General features: G+C 36.5%; 1 protein-coding gene across 10 annotated transcripts in view; it reads left to right on the forward strand.

The window, feature by feature from the left end:
- The window catches only part of PCNX1 (pecanex 1), a 92330-nt gene that overhangs the window by 29806 nt on the left and 39212 nt on the right, over nt 1-23312 (forward strand). For 4 of the 10 annotated variants that reach the window (XM_063331411.1, XM_063331415.1, XM_063331418.1 and 1 more), the window contains 7 exons: nt 4041-4173; nt 8840-9024; nt 16506-16596; nt 18337-18394; nt 20543-20760; nt 21863-22016; nt 22787-22819. In XM_063331411.1, the coding sequence (XP_063187481.1) occupies nt 4041-4173; nt 8840-9024; nt 16506-16596; nt 18337-18394; nt 20543-20760; nt 21863-22016; nt 22787-22819 (872 nt within the window). The remainder of the gene's footprint in view (nt 1-4040; nt 4174-8839; nt 9025-16505; nt 16597-18336; nt 18395-20542; nt 20761-21862; nt 22017-22786; nt 22820-23312) is intronic. The other 6 variants (XM_063331413.1, XM_063331412.1, XM_063331414.1 and 3 more) reach the window with 6 other exon arrangements.

A 23312-nucleotide genomic window follows, 5' to 3' on the forward strand; every position in this document is an offset into this window, starting at 1 on the left:
ACAATTGTATAGTTGTAGACAAAAATTTGAGTCTTCAGTTCTGTTTAAAACTTTGAGGAACTACAGAGGCTTACATCAAAACCACTTGTTTAGTATAGAAAGAAATTTTGGAAAGGCATGACCTGCAGGCAGGATAGTTCAACCTATGGTCAGGTATTCCCAGCTGTTTGGCGAAGTGATGGGAATTATTTGTTATTCTAGAATTTCCTCTGCAGTAGATTTTAGTCCCTGTATTGGGAAAGTATGGTTCCAAATGTGTGGTGATGAAATGATATCTTCATGACTTTCTAGGTGTGTAACTGCTGATTTGGCTTTTTTGCAATTAGAAGTGTAATGAAAGAAAAAAAAAGGATGAATTTTAATAAATATGTGTTCATATGCGCATTTGTGTTAACAAATACAAAAGTCAAATTGTTTCCTCTTTGAAATTAGGTGTGTTATAGTTGGGAATAGGTGCAGGAGGGTTAAGTTTGCTACAAAGTTGTCATTAGGTCTCCACCTCTTATTTTATTGATCTCTGGGATGTAGGTTCCTATTCCTAACTTTTGCACTTTGAACTTCAAACCTGATGTTTCTGTTCTTGAGAATAGATAATGTTGGTGGCTCAAATTCATATGACAACATGCAGAAGAAATTTACACTTAAATTTCTTGATACTAGTGTAGTGTTTCAACATGAAAGTTTAGAATAAAACAGAAAAATAGGACAGACTTGAGAAACAAATGCTCTGTAAGCTGAAAGGTTTGTCTTCCTTTACTGATTTGTTTAAAGTAAGCAGGAACTGTGAAAGTACAACCTGTGTTTATCTCTCCCTATTACATCTGGATTTTGTACATGAGTGTAGATGTTGGATATTACCTTTCTGGAGTCTAGAGTATGTGGTTGTAAGTAACAGCATTTGGGAAGTATGAGTGATGGTCTAAGGATGAGTTTGGGTTTGGTTTGGTTTTTTTTTTTAAAAAGCTATCCTACTTTTATTTGTTTAGTTTTGGTTTTAAACATCAAAACACTGTCTTGCTTTGTAAATATTTGTAAGCTTATTTATGTTAAAACAAAACTATTTCCTTCATGATTAAACTGCTCTCAGAGCATGACAGATGATAATTTAGGAGCTTTACCTTAGATCCAACTGGTGAACTCACGAGCAGCTGTACTGCATCTCATTTAAAAACAAGTAGAAACACAAATAATACGTATTAAAAAAAATATACCAGTATGGAAAGCTACTTATGTTAATCTGGTGTGCTCTTTAAAATGAGGTTGGTTTGGGTTTTGTTTTTTTTTTTTTAAAAAAAAACAAACAAACAACAACCAACCAATAACCAAAAACAAAACCAAACTTTGCTCAGTTTGGCTTTCCACACTTCAAACAAACACTAATCCTTTCTGCTTGACTGCTTTTTTTACTTTTTTAGTCATGGTTTCAACATGTAGCTTCTTGAGCTGTTGCATAATATTAGCAGACTCAGAGCTTGTTGGGCTGAGAAGCTCTGCAGTCTTCTCAAAAGAACTTAGACTTGCTTAGTGATCCTGAATGTCATCACTCACATTCAGGAAGAGCATATGTAGGAGATGCGTGTTGAACAAAAGTTTCAAGGTAAATCAAAAAACCCTTGGTAGATTAGGTAGAAATGTACACAAAAATCTAGTTTGCTTTCAAAAGGTTAAAGTGAAATAATAAGAAGTTAGCAAATGCCAGAACTATTTGCCCGTGCAATCTTGAATTTAATCCCCAAGTACATATGAATTTTGATCTTGAATATTATTTTTTTAATCTTCAAACATGTTTATACCTATTTTCCTCCCGGGGCACTGCCTCAGTCAGTGCTTGAGGTAGACTTGCTTTAGTGATAAATTGGAGCTGTGTATGGAGTGTTTCCATAATCTGAGCTTCAGTTATTGCAGAAGGTGATGCTTAGTGAAAAGGAATATGAAAAGAAAAGCAGATGTTGTCAATGTTAAGTATGCTGCCTTGAAACTGCACTTGAACGCTGCTTTTGCTAAGCAGTTGCAAATGGAAATTAAGATGTAATGCTGATGTTTACCATGCTAGTGGTAATGAAGATGTTTACATTTCAGTTAAGACTAGTCAGTGTTCTTTATTTCGTGGTGCTTAACTGTGACCTGATTAGCAGAAATGTGTGGAATTGCTTTTGCATCTGAAGTCAGTGGAAGCTGTGTCGTGAATATATGAGTTTTTATGTGCTGATGTATACACTGGAAAAATTGAGCTTTACAAATTGTCACCCAAAATTAGTGGGCAGTTTTGACCTCTTCTGTGTTAACTTAATCCACCAGAAAAAAAGTCAGGATTCATACTATCTTGTTTAGTGTGTTTTACTTTTCTAGTGTTTCAAGTATTAAAGCTATAAAGAAATCCTTGAAGGAATTAGGCTGTGTATTAAAACAAAACATAAAGCTGTATATTAAGCCACAAGAGAAATGTATTGAACTCTTGATGAAATACACTGAAAGGGAAGTATCATCTATTCATGCTTAGAATAACAAAAACGGTTGTGGAGGAGTGAGGAGAAAGTGAGCAATCCCACAGTTTTCCTGACATTATAGGAAAGGACTGAATTAAGGATGTCCTTAACTTTTGACGCTTTGGTAATGAAATGCTTGTAACTTTAATGTTGGTCTTAAAGTAATGTCTTCATGTAGCTTCTTGGCTTTTAAAGCAAATTACAGAGTAAAGTTTCATACACAGTATTCACTTGATAACCTGTGGTTCATGAGTAGAATTAGGCTCATGTTCCATGCAGTCTTTATTGCTTGAGCTGTGGCAATGATACGCAGCAGTAGCAGGTTGCTATAGGTTGCTATTCCCTGTAGATCAGCATTAGATTCTTTGCTGGTAAGTTTTGAAAGCTTAATGACAGGAATGTTGTAACTTGAAATGTGCATAAGTGATGCCTGTGATCTTTCTGCTATAAAAAAGCATCGCTCCCTTAGTGTGGTGGTTTTTTTTTCCTTTTGGCTTGACACAATCTTTTTTTCTCACTCTAGTAACAGGCTTCTTGGCTACCAAGTTGTGACTCCCCCTGCAAGATTGTGATTCTCCTCTTGCATTGACTTCATGTCAAGTTTTGTTTTTTTCCTCCTCCTTCACTTGCCTGCCAAAACCTATTTTCTCAATGACCCATTCATTTGAGTGCTCTGTGTTCAAATTGGTTAGTAGCTTCCTTGGTTCAGGAGGAAGGCTGACATTGTAGACACACGAATAAGCAGTCCAAATCCAGAGTTGTTCAGGCTGTGAAGTTTGGGGAGCACAGGTGGATTTTGGGTGGTAATCTGTGGAAAAATCTTAAGACTCCCTTATGTACATACAAACTGTTTTTTACAGTGTTGCTTTATAAGTAGACCACACTTTTTTGTTTTGTTTTTATTTGGGGAGTTGAAATAACAAAGCCACCAGTCCTCACAAAGAAATTATTCCCTCACTTAATCTCAACTCCCTGCTCCTCCAAATCATAGTGTAACTAGTCTAAAATGAGCAACATGTATCCCTTGGTGCTTATGAAGAAAAAGAAGAAAGCAACTCTGTTTTGTCCCCTGAGGAGGTGTGATGAGGTTAACCTCAACCCTACCTGTTCGGCAGAAGTTACAAAATTGTGAATAGAATACTACAGTGAAGTGTGTCAGACAACCTTTCTGGTTGTCCTTTAGGCTTCTCCTATTAAATGAGATAAAGGGTGAGATCAGTTTTGTCTCTTCCTGCCTTGTGCAAATGGAAGAGATGCGAGATAGCCAGGTTACAAAAAAAGTTGGATATTTGCATCTGGGGGTAAAAAGAAAAGTAAGCTCTATATTCAAAAACAGACACGCCCCACCCCCCAGCTACCCAAATTTTTACTAATAATTGTGTTGTGATCCTGTCTTGAGGCAGGTTATTTGAACTGTCACTGAATAAGCTACTTCTGTTGTTGCGAGTCAAGCTCATTAACTTGGGGAGGGTCAGGGGGAAGAAAGGAGTCTTAAGTTACTGTGTACGTAACTAGGATGGGTTCTTATTTGACCTAAAGTCTGTCTTGATGCAGCAGCACAAGCCAGCGAGGAGACTGTCACGTTTCGTCGTGAACGCAGCACATTTAGGCGTCAGGCAGTACGACGCCGGCACAATGCAGGGAGTAACCCTACCCCTCCTACATTGCTCATCGGATCACCCCTCAGGTAGGGTATCTAAATGTTCCACCATATTTAGCATGCATGTAGCAGACCACTTCTCCCTACACCCACCAGTGTTGCCAAAAAAGCACTTTTTACTTCCTTCCCCACCATAACCTCCTTGAGCTGTCACTGCATGTCACTGTGGGCTTGTTGACTTGTGCATGTATATGTGGCACTATTTTCAAAATGATAAGGATAGCCAGTTTCTAACATGTTACAGCTGATTTCAGATTGATAACAAAATGAACTAATGCTAACAAACTTAGACTCACTGTTTTTTATCAGAAACTTTAGAAACTTCTGATTTCAAGCAATGAAAAGAACCCAAGAAAATATTATTCATCGCTCCTCATTTTGGTTTTCATTCCTTTAAGAAAGTAAGCGTTAGGGACTAGTAGTGTAATCACTTTTCACGTCTGTAGATAGTAAGAGATAAGCATGATAACAAAATGGAAGAACATGATAAAGAGCTAAATCATACATGCAAAGGTTCCAAGTCTAAAACACAGGTAAACCATTTTATGAACATCCTGTAGGTCTTTCCAGCAAAAGAATAATAGTGACATGAAGTAATAGCGATGCCTTTGTTGTAGAATGCACAGTCAGTATTGCTCAGTATTAAATCTAATTGTGTGTCACTTAGCATGCCTTGGCAATACTTAAAATGAACTGCATACATGTATCCAGGAGTCCCCAGCCTTCACTGGCCCATTTGTTAACAATACTGAGCCTAGTGATACATTACATACAGCAACTCTTGTCTGTCAGCTTGAACAGTAGAAACAGCAACCACAATAAGTCTTTAAACTTGATTTTTGAATCTTTCAATCCCGTGGTTGCCTATGGTGTTGGAGAATGTGGGGAGCAGAACATTGCCTGTAGAGGAAGGAACACTCACCCATCCATACCAAAGGAATTCTTCCCGTGGTTATATGATAAATATGCAGGAATAATTGTATATGTTGTGTATTCTTAATGATCTTCCTTCATATGCTGAGCTATCTTTTAGTAAAAGGAGCAGTCTGCTTCTGTGTTTAAGGAATACTTGTGTAATGTTTTTAAGTGGAAAAAGCTATAGAAACTGAGCAAATAAAAAGAAAATACAGTAGAGGATGGGGTAGAAATTGTGCCATCTATGTGGCACCACTGAAATAATCAAGGACTAAGTTTCTAAATTTTCCTCGGGCAGGAGGATTGCAAGAATGGTATGTAAAATCTAAGAAAAGAAGGATTGACTTCTGCCACATCAGGGACTGAACCTAGTTAGATGTGTTTTTACTGGCTAGTGCAGTCTGTAGCAGTCATCACATTTCAGATAATTTTGTATTAAGCTTCTCGTTTTGCTGAACATAGCTTGTTCAACTTGAAGTTAGTAATTTACTTCATAGTGAGGGATGCTAAAACTTTGCGTTCTCTTGGATCACTTTTGCTCTACTCTCTATTGCATTCACTTGCTTCTGATATGGTTTTTTTGTGGTGGCTGTTTTTTTTTTTGTTTTTAAGAGGAAGGTAGCATAGTTTTGTGTTGGTTCATAAGAGGCTGTGCAGACTCATCAGGGCTCCTTAACTGTGCATTAGCCAGAAAACAGTGAGTTTTCTTTCTATTAGACAGGGAGAAAGTAGGACAAATAAAGGATTCTGTCATAAACTGAGGCTAATAACTGCCTCACTTTCACATGCCAGTGCAGTCATTAAGGTTCCCATGGCTTAAGCTGGACTTCAGTGAGAGATCATGAGAAAACTGAAGCTGAGGGAAGTAACTTTTTAATTGGACAAGATGTTCAAGGGTGAAAAAGCAGAACAAATATTCTAGTCTTGTATTTCCTCTCTGTACCTTCCAGTTATCTAAATTTGTTCTTTTCTAAGTAAAACCACTGAAACACAACTTTATTCTCTCTGACGTAATGACACATATTATCAAAAATACTTGTATTATAAACATATGTTCAGTATTGAATATTTATTGAGGTTACTTTGCTCAAAGCATTGCTTGTGATGCTAAATGACGGTCCCTTGGATTGGAGTTAAATTGCCTTAGTCCTGCCAAACACCAAAGTGCTTTCAGATTTGTTTGACATACATTTCACAGTTGGTAGTTCAAATGGAATTTATCTGCAAAATTATATTTATTACTGTTCTGATTTCTAGATGAATGGTCTGAAAAAACATTCTTTTATATGAGCAGCTTAATTTTAGTGAAAATTCTATGTGTTGTTGGAAGAAGAAACTCCCAAGAAAGATTAAAAAAAAAATTGTGTATAACAAAGAAATGTGAAGAAATGACAGATACTTTTAGCCAGCTACCACCAAGATCCTTTCAAAAGATCGCTGAAACTGTACTGGCATTAATTGTATATGCTAGTGGTGACCTGTCTCAGTCTAGTTCCTGATATTGCTAATCCATATGACTTCAGGTGTTAAACATCTAGCAGTATTAGGTTTACTAATCTTTAATTACCCTAATATTAATTCTTTCTTATTGTTGCCAGCAAAACTTTAATCTCCTAATCTTCTAACTCTTGCATAAAATTGGATGTTGTGGGGATGTTCCCTTAGAACTTGTTGAGTTCCATCTGATTTTATTTTTTTAAATTTCCTATCCATTATTGCAATTATGTTTCACTTCCTCTGTGGAATATTTAATAAAAGAGACAATGGCATTATGTATGTATGTGCTTGGCAGTGATAGGCACTTAAGTAAAACCTGGTCTAGTAAATTCTGCTGTTTTGATGCTAAATTAGACACAAGAGTAGTTTGCCTGGTAACTTCAAAATAAAACAAAAAGAAATCAAACCCCACAACGAAAGAGCCAACTACCCCTGCTTTTGTCCTGCCTAAATGTCAACAGTGTTTTGGGCACGTCAAACATATTGGCATCCTGTGTAGTTCGTGGTGTATGCATGTGCGTTTGATACGAGAACACAAGTGCCTGAAGCAGAATCTTATTCTGATATTTATTAGGCAGAGAGTAAGTTTATCTCTTGCATACCTGTGCAATCTGTTAATGTTTAGGTTTTGGGTTTTTTTGTGACTGATGTGAATAACTATTGAAAGGGCAACTTTGTATATACCTTTTGATACATAGCTACTATGTAAGGGTATTGTTCAGCAGTATTGTTCAGCATTGTTTTGGTGTTGCTGATTATACTTCAGGGAGACAATGAGGGCATGTGGCATGTCTGTGAGCTTCCTTAGGGCTTTTGTTGCTATGTAGCTCACTGAGAGCCACGTCTACAGCAACAAAACACTGAAAAAAGTTCAGATTCAAATATGTTAGAATACGATAATGATGAGTTGCAATTTTTATCTTGTGAGCTGTGTGCATGTGTGCTTTATTTTGCATGAGCTTTTCGTAACACCTGTTCTTATATCCATATTTTATTTTCCAGTGGTGCTCTTAACAAAAGAACTGAAAAGTAGGTGTTCTAGAAAATATGTTAAAAGCAAGTACATCAGATATAACCCCTCAATTCTTAGTAAGATCTTGCTTGTTCAGTTGCCGCACTTGCTAACTGTAGCATCACACTGTAAACAGTGAAATGTTAAAAGCAACACTTGATAGAGAATGTTTTTCAAGACTTTAAGATATTTTCCATAGTCTTTAAAATAAAAGTTCCTTTATCTGTCTAAAAAAAGTAATTTGTTAATTTGATCATGTCCCACGGCTAATGACTGTGACATGTAACTTCTTTAAATGCACAAAATGAAGGATAATAAAACCACTAATCTTGCAAAGTAGATGTAATATACAAGTGTAAATGTCACTTATTCTGTCACTTTGCTATGTTTCATATTAAACAAGTTACTAAAAAAAAGTTTTACCTATGTTAAATAGTTTTATAAAATAGTTTTGCAGGGAGAAGGTTGTGAAGAGGACAGCTAGCATTTTTAAGCATTGTGTACTTCTATGGCTGTAAACTTACAAATTTCTGTGAAGCCCAAGTTGACTTTTAAAACCTGTTTTTTGGTGTAGGTATGTGTCTGGGTATAGAAAATTTTTTTGTGGTAATAGTACTGAGTAATAAAGCTTTTGCTGTGCTGTCAAAGTAACTTTAAAATAGACTTAAACTTTTGGCAATTAATAACTTGTTCTAAGCATTCTTAATATATTCAAAAATTTCTGCATCCAAAGGTTTCAGAACTTTATCTACAAGGTCTGTGGTAGCATGTGGCTATTAACAAAGCTTAAAGACATTTTGTAATTAGAGTACAGATTAATAGCAAGAAAGGTGATGTTACTGTGACCAAAAAAAACCCCAAACAGCCAACTACAAAGTTGATCAAGTCATACCTCAATGAGCAAAAAGGACCCTAACTGTCACGAGAAGACTGGAATAGTCACTCCTGTACGTAGGTGATACCAGTAATTTGCTTTTGCAGCCACAAGTTAAGATTTATAAGAATATACTTGAGGGTCACTTGGGGAGATGTTCGAAAGCACTACTACTTGCAAGAAGTTAGGACAGGAACTGTGTCTCTAGACTACTGACATAACTAGTGTCCAAGTATTCTCTTATATGGAACTCATGGGTTATCTTAACCCTAATAAGTGGCTTCTTAATGCTATACTTTTTCCGCTTTAAACTAAAAAGTCTTGTTTTGCTTCACTTCTGGCTATTTTTCCTCTTCTTCCTGGTAACGTGTTCCCCAATCCGTGTTTTCTCGTAGCCTTCAAGATGGTCAGCAAGGCCAGCAGCCCTCCTCCCAGGTCAGAGTGCAGTCCCGCCCCCCTTCCCAGGCCGCTGTGCTGGGCGCTAGCGCCTCCTTGCTGGTGAGAAATGGGAGTGTCCACTTAGAAGCATCACATGCCACTGCATCTGCTGTAGGCGGTAGCAGTTTGCACGATGAACTTGGTATGCAGGCCTTATGTAACCTTGGTGACATGGACATTTTAATACGGCAGATGTGTCGGTAATAATGCGGGGGAAATCAGCTAACCTTAGCTTTGTTTCTGAACCTTGTAGGTGCGTTTCACAGAAGGCCGTGTTGCTCATAAATTCCTTGCCTTTCACAGCTGCCTTTCCGGGCACTTTCTCTAACAAGCAGGATGGGAAATGCTGGAAGGATGCAAAGATACAAGTAGCGATGGTGTGAGAGCTTTCGTGACTTAAACAATGTAACACATGTAATGTGTAAGTTTTCTTGCATTGTTACAGGTAGTCCAGCAGGGATTGAGAACAGCTTCGGGGATCTTCTGGTTTCTGAAAAAAATACTTGTTTTGGTCCCTAGGAATTCTTGATCTTACTTTTTTTAGATGAGTCTTGCATAGCTACTGTTTAAAAAAATTAATCCTCATGTAAACGAGAGTGCTTTATTTTTCATGTACACCTTAATTTAGGAGGTTGAGATTGGAAGAAGATCTGGACTCTTTGTTCTATCAAATGCCATCATTTCATGGAGCCTTATAGTGACCCTTAGTTCTTCATGGTCCATTTTATCTAGTATTCTTAACTATTAACTTCTATGCAGCTAATAAAATTGCTAGGGAGAAGGAAGTTATGATGGTCATAATAAGTGACTGATCTCCTGTGACACCATAATGCAGGGGCAGATGTGGAAAAATTCCTGGCATGGATCTTTGCAGCTATCTGTACATGGCCTGCATTACTTATGACTTCAGCATTAATATGTAATTCTTCCTCGAATTATTAAAATGGGCATCTTTGGAACTGACAATTACTAGTGACAGTATTTTGAGCAGCTGTCAGCTGTAACAGCTTAAAAGTACAGGTTAGCTCAGAACACTGACAAAACACTTGTTTCAGACCTAGCTGTAACCCAGTATTGAAAGATAAGTGAATTGTGATCAGATTCCACTGGTGGGGAAGACTTCAAGTGTTACCAGGCCATGATACTCCTTTAAATACGAGTTTAGCTAACAAGTTGCTGTTCTTCTGCACCATCTAGCTGCAGTATAAGGGAAAAACAAATATAAGCAAAACTGAAAACAACCCTGATGTGCTCTGAGGTGTTTTATAAAACTTAACTACAGTTGTGCTAAATACACACAATCTACTTATCTGATAATTTTCATTTTAGAGTCTGTGGCTCTACTAGTTTCTAGATAGAAAAATCGAGACTTATATCTCAATGCTTGTATGTGTCTCTGACTTATCACATGAAACTACAGATTTCTTTATTTAACTTGGACTCTCTTATATCTTGTTTGAGAAAATACCGGAATATAACTCTGAAATTCAGGGATACTGGTTGTATCGATGCAAAGCTAATGGTGAGATTTATTCTTAAAGCTACCATTATTGTATTTGAAGAATTTCGTTCATCGAGGTTTACAGTCAAGTTTTATAGAATTCAATATTTAATACACAATCTAGTTAAGTCTGAGTTAAGAACTTAATTTGCTATGTTGCAGTAGGAATCGAAGTCGATCAGTCATTTAGGAAATTCAGCATTGCAGTCAGGCTCTCTAAAATGGCATATTCATTGCACTTGGTGTGTATTGGAGTCTTCAGAAACCCATGTGGCTAAATTCTTCTGAAAGTTTGTGTGTACTGTGCTTTCAGTTATATGGGGTGGCACGTTGCCTTTGGGAGGCACAAAACTTCCAAGATCTGCTCACTTAAAAATCTGATGTATGATAGGGATTTGTTCCTGACGTGAAGCTCTGAGCATCTATCTGTTCAGAAACTTTCCATGTGTGAAAGCAGCCATTATAGGCAAGATCTGTCTTTATTATTTTAGGAAAATCAAATTTTCTAGGTTGTGTAGCAAGCTTTGTGTGACAGGTACTATGTTTTCTTAGAGTAAAATAGTTGGCAAAATGGTGTGAGCTTTCACGTGCATGATTCCTTTATCAGGTCTGACAAGAATGGAGATTATCTATCTTTAACTAGTATGTGAGGGGTTTTTGGGGGGGTTGTTTTTTTTGTGTGTGTGGTTTTTGTTGTTTTTTGGTTTTTTGTTTTCTCTTTTAATCCTCAGTCAGGGATGAAGTAACACTACTGCTCTGTTTCTCTTAAGTCGAAGGCTGTTGGTTTTCTTCTGTTGTCCCAAGATACCTTACAGTCAACAATGACCCTGTTGCTTTACTTTAGACTGTATATGGTTTGGGGGTGAGGGAGGGTAGTAGTTTGTTTTTTTTCTTTAACTTTTATTCTGATGCTGATCAAAGCACTGCAGGTGATATGACCAGTTCTCTGTCACTGTGGAAATTGCTGTGACTGCCCAGGGCAGAAAAAAATATTGAAAATAGAGGCTGGGGAAAAGTTAAGGGAACAAAACCTGATATACAGCAACTGGAAATGTAAGTGACAAATGTAGTAGATGGGGTTATATATCTTTGTACAATGCATACAAGAATTTATTTTCTTACTGAAATTCTATTGGCATATTCCAGCTCTTCTGGAAGATAAACAGGGCATGTGTTAAAAGCCCCCACGTTTAGGACTTTTTTGTGTGCACCAATGCAATACCTGCTTTTACGTGCTTTCCATTTATGTGTTGATGTCAAACTGCAGCTCTTAACAAGACACAGAACTTTTTTTTTTGTTTGCTTTAAAGATTTGTGTCTGTTAACTTGATTCTGGTGTCTAATTTTACAAAGGATGAGCCTTATTGTATTATACCTAGCTTACATCCACTCTGGTGACTATACAGTCATCTTTACCTGGGCATTGTCCTGAGAGTAAGGCAAGACATGCTTTGAGGCGTTATCTTTTAGTCTTCCAGGCTCAAAGTAGAAAGATTTTTATCAATTATATTGGTGCTTTGTAAGGAGGAAGGGACTTTAAAGGATGGAAAAAGAACTGAATGTGGAGCAATAAACATGAAGTAACTCATAGGAGGGATGTAGGACAGAAAGGAAAGGTGGCAGATCGAATGCCACGATTTATAGGCAGGATTAATATAATATGAATCCACAAAGCAACAAAACACATTCCATGTCTTAGGTGAATGACAGTCTTCAGAGCACTGTGTGGCAATACTGATGCCTTTTATTCTCACCAATGTCTGATTCTTGAGACATGTAGGGTATGGGTGGGATTTTTCAGTCCTTGCAGCGAAGGCTGTAGGTGTTATAATTTGTGAAGTAGTTAGGAATCCAAGTGCTGAGTTACTAAAACAGCTGTCCAGTTTCTGAAACTGTGGCGAAATAACAGCCTCTTGTCCTCAGCTGGATAATGTGTGGGGTTTTGGCTTTTTTTGGAGGAATATTGCTTTTGTGATTAAAGAGAACTGGCCATCTGGAGCTTTACAATACACTTACACTGGTGTGTTGGACTTCTGGTTGTATCACTTATATGCAAGTGATAGTATTTCAGATTTATTGGAGTATTTTAATTTATGAAGGCAGTTGGATGGTCTTGAAGATGAAACTTTTTTCTAAATATAAATAAATACACGGGTCACTTCTTTGATTAAAAACAATTTAGAATAGTTCCTCAATACCTTTTTATAACAAAGTAGACTTAATTCATTTGGGATGAATGGGGGAGTATTTTCAAAGGTACAAGTAGAAAATAAATACTCATTTCCCATTGTTCATATTGAAAATATCCCTGTTGTAGTCTGGGCCATTCTGCATAACAGGCAAGTTACTCTTTTGATAAACTTCATGTAGAAATAAAAAATGAAACACTTTGAAGTGTTCTAACTGAAAACTTGGAAGTTTTTATACTGAAGCTGAAGGTAAAATTTTGACCTTTGGAAGTGAAGCTCCTTGCATGCTACACATTATTCAAATTCTGATGGCATTGTTGGTTTTGACTAGGATTTTAAAAAAATATTGTCATAAGCGGTAGATGAATATATCTTAATGATCTAATGATGACATAGGCTTCAACATGTCAAAAAGTGTTAGCAATTTTCAGAACTAGTTTGAGAGGTTTAAAACAAAGGTTTTCCATTTATTAGATGGAAAACTGAAATGTGCTGAAAGTAACTTGGTTGAGGAAACTGTCAGAGAACCATTTTAGTTGGATCCACAGCCATTTAAGCCTTCCAGGTTTCATCTGTATAAGCTCATCAGCCTGTTGCTTTCATTGATTCCTTTAACTGTGGGAACACCAGTTCGTGCAGTGTCAACTGTTATGTGGTTGTCTCTGGACTTGGTGACGAGATACTTTTGTGTGTTGAAACAAGGAAGCTTGTTTCAAAGGAAGTGTGTTCATTGTTTCCTCTCTTCATGTCAGAACAAAGATGTATTTTGGATTTGTGTGCCTGAGTATCAATGACTTGGTTTTGCTGCTTTTATAACCTGGTCCAAATAGAATATCGTTTGGGTAACTTTAGTTTGCTAAGAACTCATAGCTCCCCCTGGGGGAGGGGGGAAGTTACAAGCGTTTCTGTTTAGTGGACAAACATGCTGTTGACTGTATTTCTTGATTTGAAAAAATAAACTTTTGAGTCTGCCACTTGTTCACAACTTGATAAAAACTACAGTCCTGGAGGAAAGAAAAAACTTTACACTTTTTTAGGGTGATGCTGTTAAAAATATATCAGAGAATGCTGTGGGAGAGCTAGGAATGGGAGGGAGAGAAAATTACTAGGGTAACTAAAAATGCTGGCTGTATCCATACGTATTGAATCTTGTGTGCACTGGGATCCATCATTAGAGTTTGAGAATGCTGTGAGGAAGCTGCTGTTATCTTGCACAGTTTAAGAAGTATTTAATTGATGGGACTTCAGAGCTTAGCTGTAGAATCTCCAGTCACATCTTAGGGTTTGCATCCTCAACAGCACTGGATAGTCCTGTCATCTTTTCTACTTCAGATGAGAAGAGGCTTTTCTGGAGAGCCTTTTGATTTAGGGGAAAAAAAAAGAAGGGGGGGGGGGCGTGCTTGGCAGGCAATTTTGTTTTATTGAGAACCCATGCTTTTGTTGACAGAGAGTTAACTTTCAATAGGAAGTCTATATAAGGGGGGGGGGTAAGTTGCAAGTATGGCAAAACCTGAGTCTGTTTTGTAGTTTGTGTGTAAACAATTGGAATTAAGTGTTTTGTCCGTTTGCTACCTCTCTGTTGGTTTGTTTTATCCTACAGTCATGCAGTAGTTATAGCAGCAGCACAAATGCAGTAAATTTTGACATATCCAAAGATGAGTTGTATGTGAGGGAACTGTAGATATTTTCTAATGTGAGGTGTGTTATGCTAAATTGTTTTCATAGTTTGAGGCCCTTTTCACACATTTGATGTGAGTGTAACAGTTTGGTAAACTTCTTTTGAAACAAATATATCCGATGTATTATCTCATCCCAAGAGAATGGGAAGTTATATCTTGCAAGTGGTATACTCTAATCTCTGGGACTAGAATTTCGTTAACATAAAAATCAGAAAGCTTAACTTCCAGTCTCTCAATTAAATAGTGCAAAGCCAGGAAGAATTTAACCCAGACTCGCTGTCTCTTTTAAGCACTGGTTACATGGAAGATTTTTTTCTGTAGTAAGTTATGTATCATTTTGTCCTGACTAGGACCTCAAATGTAATACCTTCATGTTTGCTGTTGAAAATCTTTTTTTTTACTGATAGAGTTGAGAAATAGTCCTGTGTAACTGGGGTTACTTATTAGTTGTGGGGAGGAAGACTCCTGATGTCTTGCGCTAGTTTAAACTTTAGTTACAACTGTGTACTACACTGTGCATTAAAAACCAGAGGGTATTTAACTAAAACGCTTCATTAAAATCTTAACTATTGAGGAAAAAACCCTAACAAGTGAACTCTCTACTTGTATTTCCTTATAAATACCTATAGCAGAGGTAATTAAATATTGAGAGGGCTGTTGCGTTACTGAGCTCTGACGCACGCTGTATGTGACTTATGAACTATGTAGCTGACTGTCTTGTCAGAATGGTTAGTCTTAGCATGGCTGCAGTGTGTCTTTTTGGTCTGAAGTGCCCACTCTGAGGGTAAAAGCCTTATGAAGATATTTTCAATATACCAGTATTTTTTCCTTAGTTTCACTGGTTTTAATCATCCAGTTCGATGTTTTTAACCTTCTTGCTTTCAAACACTTCTAAATCAAACTTGATTGTCTGTGGGTCTGATGAGAAATTGGACTTTTAAAATAATAGCGTGGGGGTTTTTTTAAGAAAAGATATGTGTCAAAAAAACACTGTATCAGAAGCGGGTTATGTTATGGGGGAAAGATTGGAAGCCCTGATCTCATTAGATATTTCTCCTGGGGCTGCTTGTTATCCTGGATCAACAGAAGAGCAAGCTGCAAGACACGCAGCTGAGAGATGTATTCAGATGCTCCAAAGTGGGATTTCTTTTTTTTTGTTTTGTTTTGTAAAAGCAGATCTTAAAATACTGCATGCTTTGCATCATGGCTTAAGAAAGGTTTTGAGCTAGAGGAGATGGAGAAGTTGGCAGAAAACCTCACATGAGGTCACGATTTCAAAATCAGCTTCCTGCATTCAGAGCTGAAATACATTGAACCTGGCCTTCAGGGGAAATTACAATGCTTATCTCTCTGATCAGTGTATTGTGGGAGAAGGACACTGTAAAAACATCATATTGTGAGTGACGTAATTTATCATTTGAGTTATAATCTCTGACTACTTTTTTTGTTAATTATATATTTAGGAATAGCTTGATACTGTTCATTCAAAAAGTCTTCAATAATATCTTTAGGAAATTAAGGTTAATGGAGTTCCAGTAACTCCAAATGGTTTATCTGAGAAGTTATTTTGCAGTCTTCTGTTCTTATACTGAAGTGTTTGCTTCTGGCTTGTAGAATAAATCTCTGCCTGCCATTCATGTTTTAGTTTTTCTAGAGGTATAATTTATGGAGCATCTGGCCACTTCTTTCACTCTTTGTGTTTCTTTTCAATTAGACATGTGCCTCTAAAAATAATTTTATTTAGGACGCTTGAGGAATCACTGCCTTAGCTAAATACCATGGTTCTTAAATGCTGATAGCAAATGATTTACTGATTGTTCTGCTGGGGGTGGGGAAGAACTGAAGAAGCTGGTCATGGCAAGCTTTTCACCTGGTTATTCTCTAAGGTGGGGTGGGGGAAGGCTTACATTGTGCTTCTGTTGTTTTAATGGTGACATCTTCTAAATACAAACTCTTAAAATTTAATTCGGTATTGCAGTTTACTGTATATATGTCATGTAAAATGGTATGCAAGAGGACTGAGTAGCTAATGTCTTGTCTGCACTGATGACACGTTAATGTGTAATCACATTTTGTATTCTGACACTGATATAAATTTAGATGAGAGCATCTGTCGTTTGTTTCGTGGCCAGCCCAGCCTAAACCACGACAGATTCCTGAATTGATCTCAGTAATAAGTTAATAAATAGAAACTAGTGCCAGTGGGATGAAACATTATGAAATTTTGACCTGCTTTTGACCTTTTCTTTAATAGGTAAGTTCAGTTCTACGCTCTACGAGACAGGGGGCTGCGACATGTCGCTTGTGAACTTTGAGCCAGCTGCAAGAAGAGCATCCAACATCTGGTGTGTGTGAAGGCCAGTCAAGAGTGATGATTCTTGTCTTACTGCAACAAAATCTTTGGTTTTAATTTTAAAAGGTTATTTGGTGCAGACTACAAAAAAATCAATATAAAATATTATCCATATACTTTACTTTTGAAACCTAAATTATTTTTACTAGAAGATGACACTAGCTGAATAAATAATCTCCACTTAAATAAATCTCAGATAATGAAGACTACTATTAGCTTAAGCAGTAAATGTCCAAACGGAGAACTTGACAAATGCATTTTTGATTGGCTTATAGAATGCCTTTCTTAAAGGATTTAACACAGGTTTTGAGAAAGTAGGTGGCTGTTTACCATAATGGCTATTAACTTATTTACAAATGAACTTCCAATTGTGAAGCAAATGTAAACTGATAAATTTGTTTTCAAGTTCATAGATGCCATGAAACAATACATGGAAATGTTAACGTGCCTGAGGCTAAAATTTGACTTACAGTTGAAATAGCCAGCTACATACTGGAAAGTTCATCTGCTGTTGGAAAGATGCCCTTTCTTTCTCTGACAGGACAGGAGGCAGAAGAGAGGAAAAAAAAAAAAAGCCCAAAACCTCCCATGGGCCCCATCTTCCCCAATCCACTTCACTACATAAAACTGCTCTGAAGCTATTGCATCATGCTGAATGCTACAAATTCCCACCATGTATAGGTGGAATACCTATTGGAATTATGGATTAATGAATATAAAAGCTCCCATCTTCAAATTTTTGTTGTGAAAGTGTGCAAGTGCATCTTGTAGAGTTGAACTTTGACAAAAAGTTCTGTATTCCTTGCACAAAGCTGCCAATGCCTGCCTCTACTGCTTGCATGTTCCAGATGCAATGGCTTTGCTGGTGGCTGCTGCTAGGAAGTTATATGTGCTAATGGAAGGAACAACCTGGCCAACTGGCTACATCTAAATAATCGGATCTCTGCTTTAGAGAACACTTGAGTTTCAGTGAAGTAAAATTGATAACAAAGAATGTTTTTATCTTAAGGCAAGGATCTGAAGGAAAGCTGCATAAATTTGATACGAGTCTTAGAGCCATGTGATTTACATGGAAAACAAACATCCAAAAGCTTTCCAAAATGGGGGAAAAAAGCAATGGTTGGATATGGACTCTCATACAGTAAGAGAAATTTCTCCTCACCTCTAATGAATGGAAACTGCAGTTATTTTGCTCTTCTTACCAGAGGTTTATTTAAAGTTAAGTTTTTCATAGGCAATGTAAGATTAAGTAACTCAGTGTACTCGTGTTAAGTATGTACTATTTTTGGCAGTTTTGGGATGTTGGTAAAAACAGTATAGAATTAACAAAAACTCTGTATGCAAACACATAGCAGACTCTGCAGTCCCTTCGTGATTTGATGCATGTTTACACATCAGTAGCTAACGGATTATGGAACATCTATGTTTTTTTTCAAGTGGAATAATTGCTATATTGTGATAATCCTTGTTAGACAATTTAGGGACTAGGTGTTGAGAAAGTTATACCAAGGATAAGAGTCTCCTGATGTACTATAGCTACAGAGTTTACCACAGTACACAAGAGTAAGTGGATACTTGTATTTAAAATATGTAATTCAAGGAAAAACTTAAAGAAAGATTTTTAGTTAAAATTTGCAAGGATTCAAAACTTAATTTGGGACACTAGAAAATGAGCGGCCTGTTGAAATAAAATGTAGTTTTATAATCTGAAGTCTTTCCCCTGTTCTTATAGTGACACGGACTCTCACGTATCGAGTTCTACCTCAGTTCGCTTTTATCCACACGATCTAGTAAGTTTTTCGTATTTATTTTTAAAGCATGCAAAAAATCAGAAGACTTTCCAATTTTAAAGCACTGATTAATCATCCTATGTGGTAGTTCTTTGTTCTTAAGAAGGATTTTTGCCTGGGTTTAAATGAAGATAAAGTATTCACTGTTGCAGTGTCTTCATATATACACACAGATTCATCCTTCTGCATAGCACTTGAAAATTTAAATGTAAATGGTTTCCTCTGATCTAAAGCATATTGATTATGTAAATCATGTGGAAATTGGATGTTCTGAGATACCTTGTAAAGGTTTCCAGAGATTGACTGGACAACTTGGACACAGTTTGCCTTCTGTGCATTAATAAGATTAGCAGGCAGCAGCAAGAATAAATTTCGTGTTCTGACCAAGAGAAACTTCAGTAATTTTCCTGAAAGGAATTTAAGTATCTGTCACTGGAGTCTGCTGTACAAAATATTAATTCATATGCAAGGAGTGACTGGGGAAAAAAGGCAGAGGCTTACGCTGTTTCATACTGCAAATAGCTTTAGCATTCCTTAGTTTTATCATCTCAAACCCTTTACATTGTTTTCAAGTCCAGACATATCTGTACTTTTAATTCTGAAGTCTTATATTGCTGTGTCATGAAGACAGTGCAAATGGTCACGTTTCTTAAGCTAGGAAACCAAAATATATTGAAGTACCTAAATAACTAGTCAAGAAGGAAAATTAAATATGGATTCAGCATTTGGCAGAGGAGCAAGAGACCTCCATTTGCCTGACCATGCTTTAGATCAAGAATGTGCTCTTCAAACCTGGTGTCTGCTCGAGGATATTTCCTTGCTTTCCACCATCCCCCTCGAAAATGCAGCGTTCAAAAAAGATGCTGCATTACCTCTTATGTGCTGTTGGTTTCCTAGTGCGGCCTCATTAGAGGGGACGATTCTGTTTAAGGCAAACTCGTAAAGTCTTAGCCCATGTGCCTATGTGGAAGTTTCCACTGGAATTTATTATTAGTGCTACAAATGTTACGTTATGGTGATTCTTTTTAAAAGTTGTCAAAAAATCACATGTTTTCTGACACAGCTTATCTTAGATAGTATGTTTTCTATTTTTGAAATGCCTTTAGAAAGGGAGTGTTCGTGCTTGTTGTTTTTATTAGTATTTTTCTAGGAAGGAAAAGCTGGCTCAGCACAGTTACAGTACACTGATGCTTTAAAGAGTTATGAAAAAAATTTTCAACAACTTGAAATCAAATGTTAAACTTTAAGATAATTGCAAAAAAAAACCCAACCCAAAACCCATATAATTTTTGACACTTAAAGGTGACATGAGTATTTAAATTTTACCCTTTGCCTTAAGATTGTGAATATTTTTCATTAAATGACATTTTAACAATGATATTGTTTAAGAATAAAGGGCAGTGCGTTAAGATGTTTAATGGGCTGTTAATGAAATCTATAAAGTGGTTAGATGACACATACATACTGTAGTAACTTTTTAACCTTCCGAGTATTCTCCTTAAAGAACACTTACGGTTGTTAGAATTACTGTGATTTCAAGAGAATGCTAGAGTGACAAACTACAAAATATGTGAGAAATGTAGTCAGTCATAAATAGTACTTGACTAGTTAGGGTAGAGCTTTTTTTAGTTTGTCTCTGCGTATATTCTGAATGTAGTGAGTTTGAATTTGACCACTGATGCACACATATGTTGCTTTGTCATGCAAAAGCATCCATTCAGCATGGGTGTGCATGCACATTAGCTGACTATAAGAAATGTGTTGTAATTTATTTATATTCAGAATTGGATTATTCATGTAGTATACGTTATTCCTGTTCACGTATCAGTTTACTTGTCTTCAAATTTGAAGTTTTCAAAGTAAATGGGATAATGTACTTGGAAGACATGTTCGTGCTTCATTTGAAATTAGTCATATGCTAAAAGGCCGAGCAGTTGTGTTGTAAGCAAACTGTTATTGCTGCTGGTGCTATTCATTTGCTATGATAAGGACAGGAAATGTAAGTGAAGCCCAAGAACTGACAGTGTTTAACATGCAACTTCTCAAAAGTGAAACTAAATAATTCTAGCAATTTTTTCCAAAGCCGTTTCCAGTAAAATACACTGATACAATAAAAATGAGCTTTTGTTAATACTGACTTTCTTTTAGCTTTCTCTTCCTCAGATCAGGTTGAACAGGCTGCTAACCATGGATACAGATCTGCTGGAGCAGCAAGATATTGACCTGAGCCCTGACCTTCAGGACCACATGCAACCTCCAGAGGAAGCAGCTCAAAAAGTCAAGCAGTACTATCGCTTTTGGATCCTGCCTAAGCTTTGGATTAGCATCAATTTTGATAGATTAACTCTTCTGGCTTTATTTGATAGGTGAGATCCTTGTGTGTTACTAGACCTCAGAAAGTAAACATTAAAAAATGGTAACTAAACTGTAATACAGATAAAGCTATCCTTAGAGAATTGTATTTATTCACTGTACTCTGAAAGACAAAAGAATAATACAAAATGCAGTTTTTCTAAAATAATGAGGGCTACTCTCCCTTTTTTTTTTTTCTCCAGCGATGCTAAAAAGGAAAAAAAAAAAAAAACACAACACAAAGGAAAACAAACCCCTCACTTTGCATGAGTTGGGTGATAACATGTTTGGTCAAAAAGAGAGACTTGTTGCTAATATTTAAAGTAAGAAAATAACCTTTTCCAAAAAACTAAAAGGGTCTAGAACCTGGCATATGCTTACATTATTTCAGCAAGTAGAGAGAATTTACCTGCTATTTCAAAGCATTTTTCCAAAGGGTCATCTAAAACTGTAATCAGTTGTCCCTGCTGCATTTACCCAGTGGAATAAAATGAAGGTGACCCCCAGGTTACCAGCTTTTGTAATATATATAGTATTTAAATTTTGGTAGTGAACTTCCTTGAGATAAACAATACAGTAGTGATTTTTGTCCAGGCAGAAATACTATCAGTTCTGTTCCTAAGCACTACCAATATCATATGGAATTCTCTTTATTCCACTTGGTGTATCTTAGCCAAGTCAGAGTATTTTTAGTTTCTTCATTACAGAATTATGAATGACAGATTATATACAGATAAGCTATTGTGTATATTTTTTTTCATGGGCTTGTAATCATCCTGTGTGGCCCTTGAATATTGATTTATGTTACAGGCTGTGCTTCTGGTTGAGCATTTGAATTATTTCTGAAATTATCTGCTGAAGTTATCTTCTGCTCGTTAGAGTTCAATTCCATAAGATACTAATTGCTTTCAGCTATCATTGAAAGCTCCTAGGTAGCTCCTAACTTTGCTAAAAGACAGTGTACTAGCATAGTCTATGCGGGTTCAAATCTATTAACTACTTTGCTACCAGAAGCATAACTCTTGGTAACTTCTGACCCTAACTGTTCCTTTGCAGCTTTTTTTAGACATAGTTAGCTTTTAATTCTTTTTTTTTTTCCCTCTCCCTCTAATACAGGAATCGTGAGATCCTTGAAAACGTGTTAGCTGTCATCCTTGCTATTCTAGTTGCATTTCTGGGCTCTGTACTTCTTATAGAGGGCTTTTTCAAGGATATTTGGGTCTTCCAGTTCTGCCTGGTAATAGCCAGTTGTCAGTACTCACTGTTGAAGGTATTTTAATTTCTATCTTCACTTTCTATAAACAATAGAAATAACTTTGGTTGGGTGTTGCAGGCTAGTTAGAGCTTTAAGGAAAAAACTACATGTTTATCATTTAAATAGAAATGAGTAAACTTCAACTTCATGGAAAGCTTGATAGATGGTCAGACAAGGTCACTTCACTAGAATGGTTCTAGTGAATGTTTGCTAAACAACCTTCTATTTGTTGTTCTCATGCACTTTGTTTTCCCAAAGAGGAGCACATTCATACTGGCTGAAAACAGCCTACAAACTAAACTTGAAGTGTTACTGGTTTTTTTGTTTGTTGTTTTTTTATTGGATACACCTCAATGCATTCATATTAAGCAATTATATCTGAGAATATTTTTAATCATAATCTTAGTTCTTATTAGAAAATTGTTAATGGTATTTTTGTAACTTAAGAATGATTGCTTATTTCCTTATGATTAGACTATTAGGGTGGAAATTATATTTAAAATTAAAGTGCATAACACATTTTGTGTTTAAAAAAAACAATAGAAGTTCTAGAAACTAGGTTTGGTTTTTTAGAACCTTTAGCTGTAGACGTACACTCTTTGAACAGTGGTTTTTTTTGGTTTAATACATTGTGGTATTTAAAAGCTGTACAGTTGCTTTGAAAATTGTAAAACTAATTGTAGATATTATTAAAAGAACTGTAATCAGGAATGTGTGTGTGTGTGGGGAGGTAAATGCACTTGTCTGTAGATTGGGTAACTTTCCTCTTTCTGTTTTGGTTTCAGAGCGTTCAGCCAGATTCTTCTTCCCCCCGACATGTAAGTCATGGCCACGTGCCACTGGATTAACCCGGCAGATGTAGAACTTCCACATAAAATTAATCTTTTTATTTTGATCTTTTCAGCATTTTTCTTGGGTACCTTTTTATAAGGCACAAGAGGTGTATGTTGTCTTAGTCTGTGAGAAGGGAACTGATACTATTTCCACCTCCCGCTTTGTTTGTATTTAGCAATTGCGTCCTCCCTGTTTTAAGCCTAGCTTCTGCTGTGGAGTCTTATTGTGATAAGTTTTTTGACAAATCTTTAGTATTCAAGCAATTATACTGAGAATTATTCCTAATGCTGTAATTTACTGTGCTGGTATGAACTGACATGACTTTGCTGTTCTATTCTGGTCTTGTAGATCACTCAGTTGTCCTAGTGTGCACATAAACTTATTTTTTCACTCTATTAAGCAGAGTATGCAATGCTTTAGTGAGCATTAACATTTGAGCATGGAAATGTTGATGTGCTAGCGTTGCACAATATGTTT

Source organism: Chroicocephalus ridibundus, chromosome 4 (assembly GCF_963924245.1).
Source record: "Chroicocephalus ridibundus chromosome 4, bChrRid1.1, whole genome shotgun sequence".
In the NCBI taxonomy this organism is placed as follows: Eukaryota; Metazoa; Chordata; class Aves; order Charadriiformes; family Laridae; genus Chroicocephalus; species Chroicocephalus ridibundus.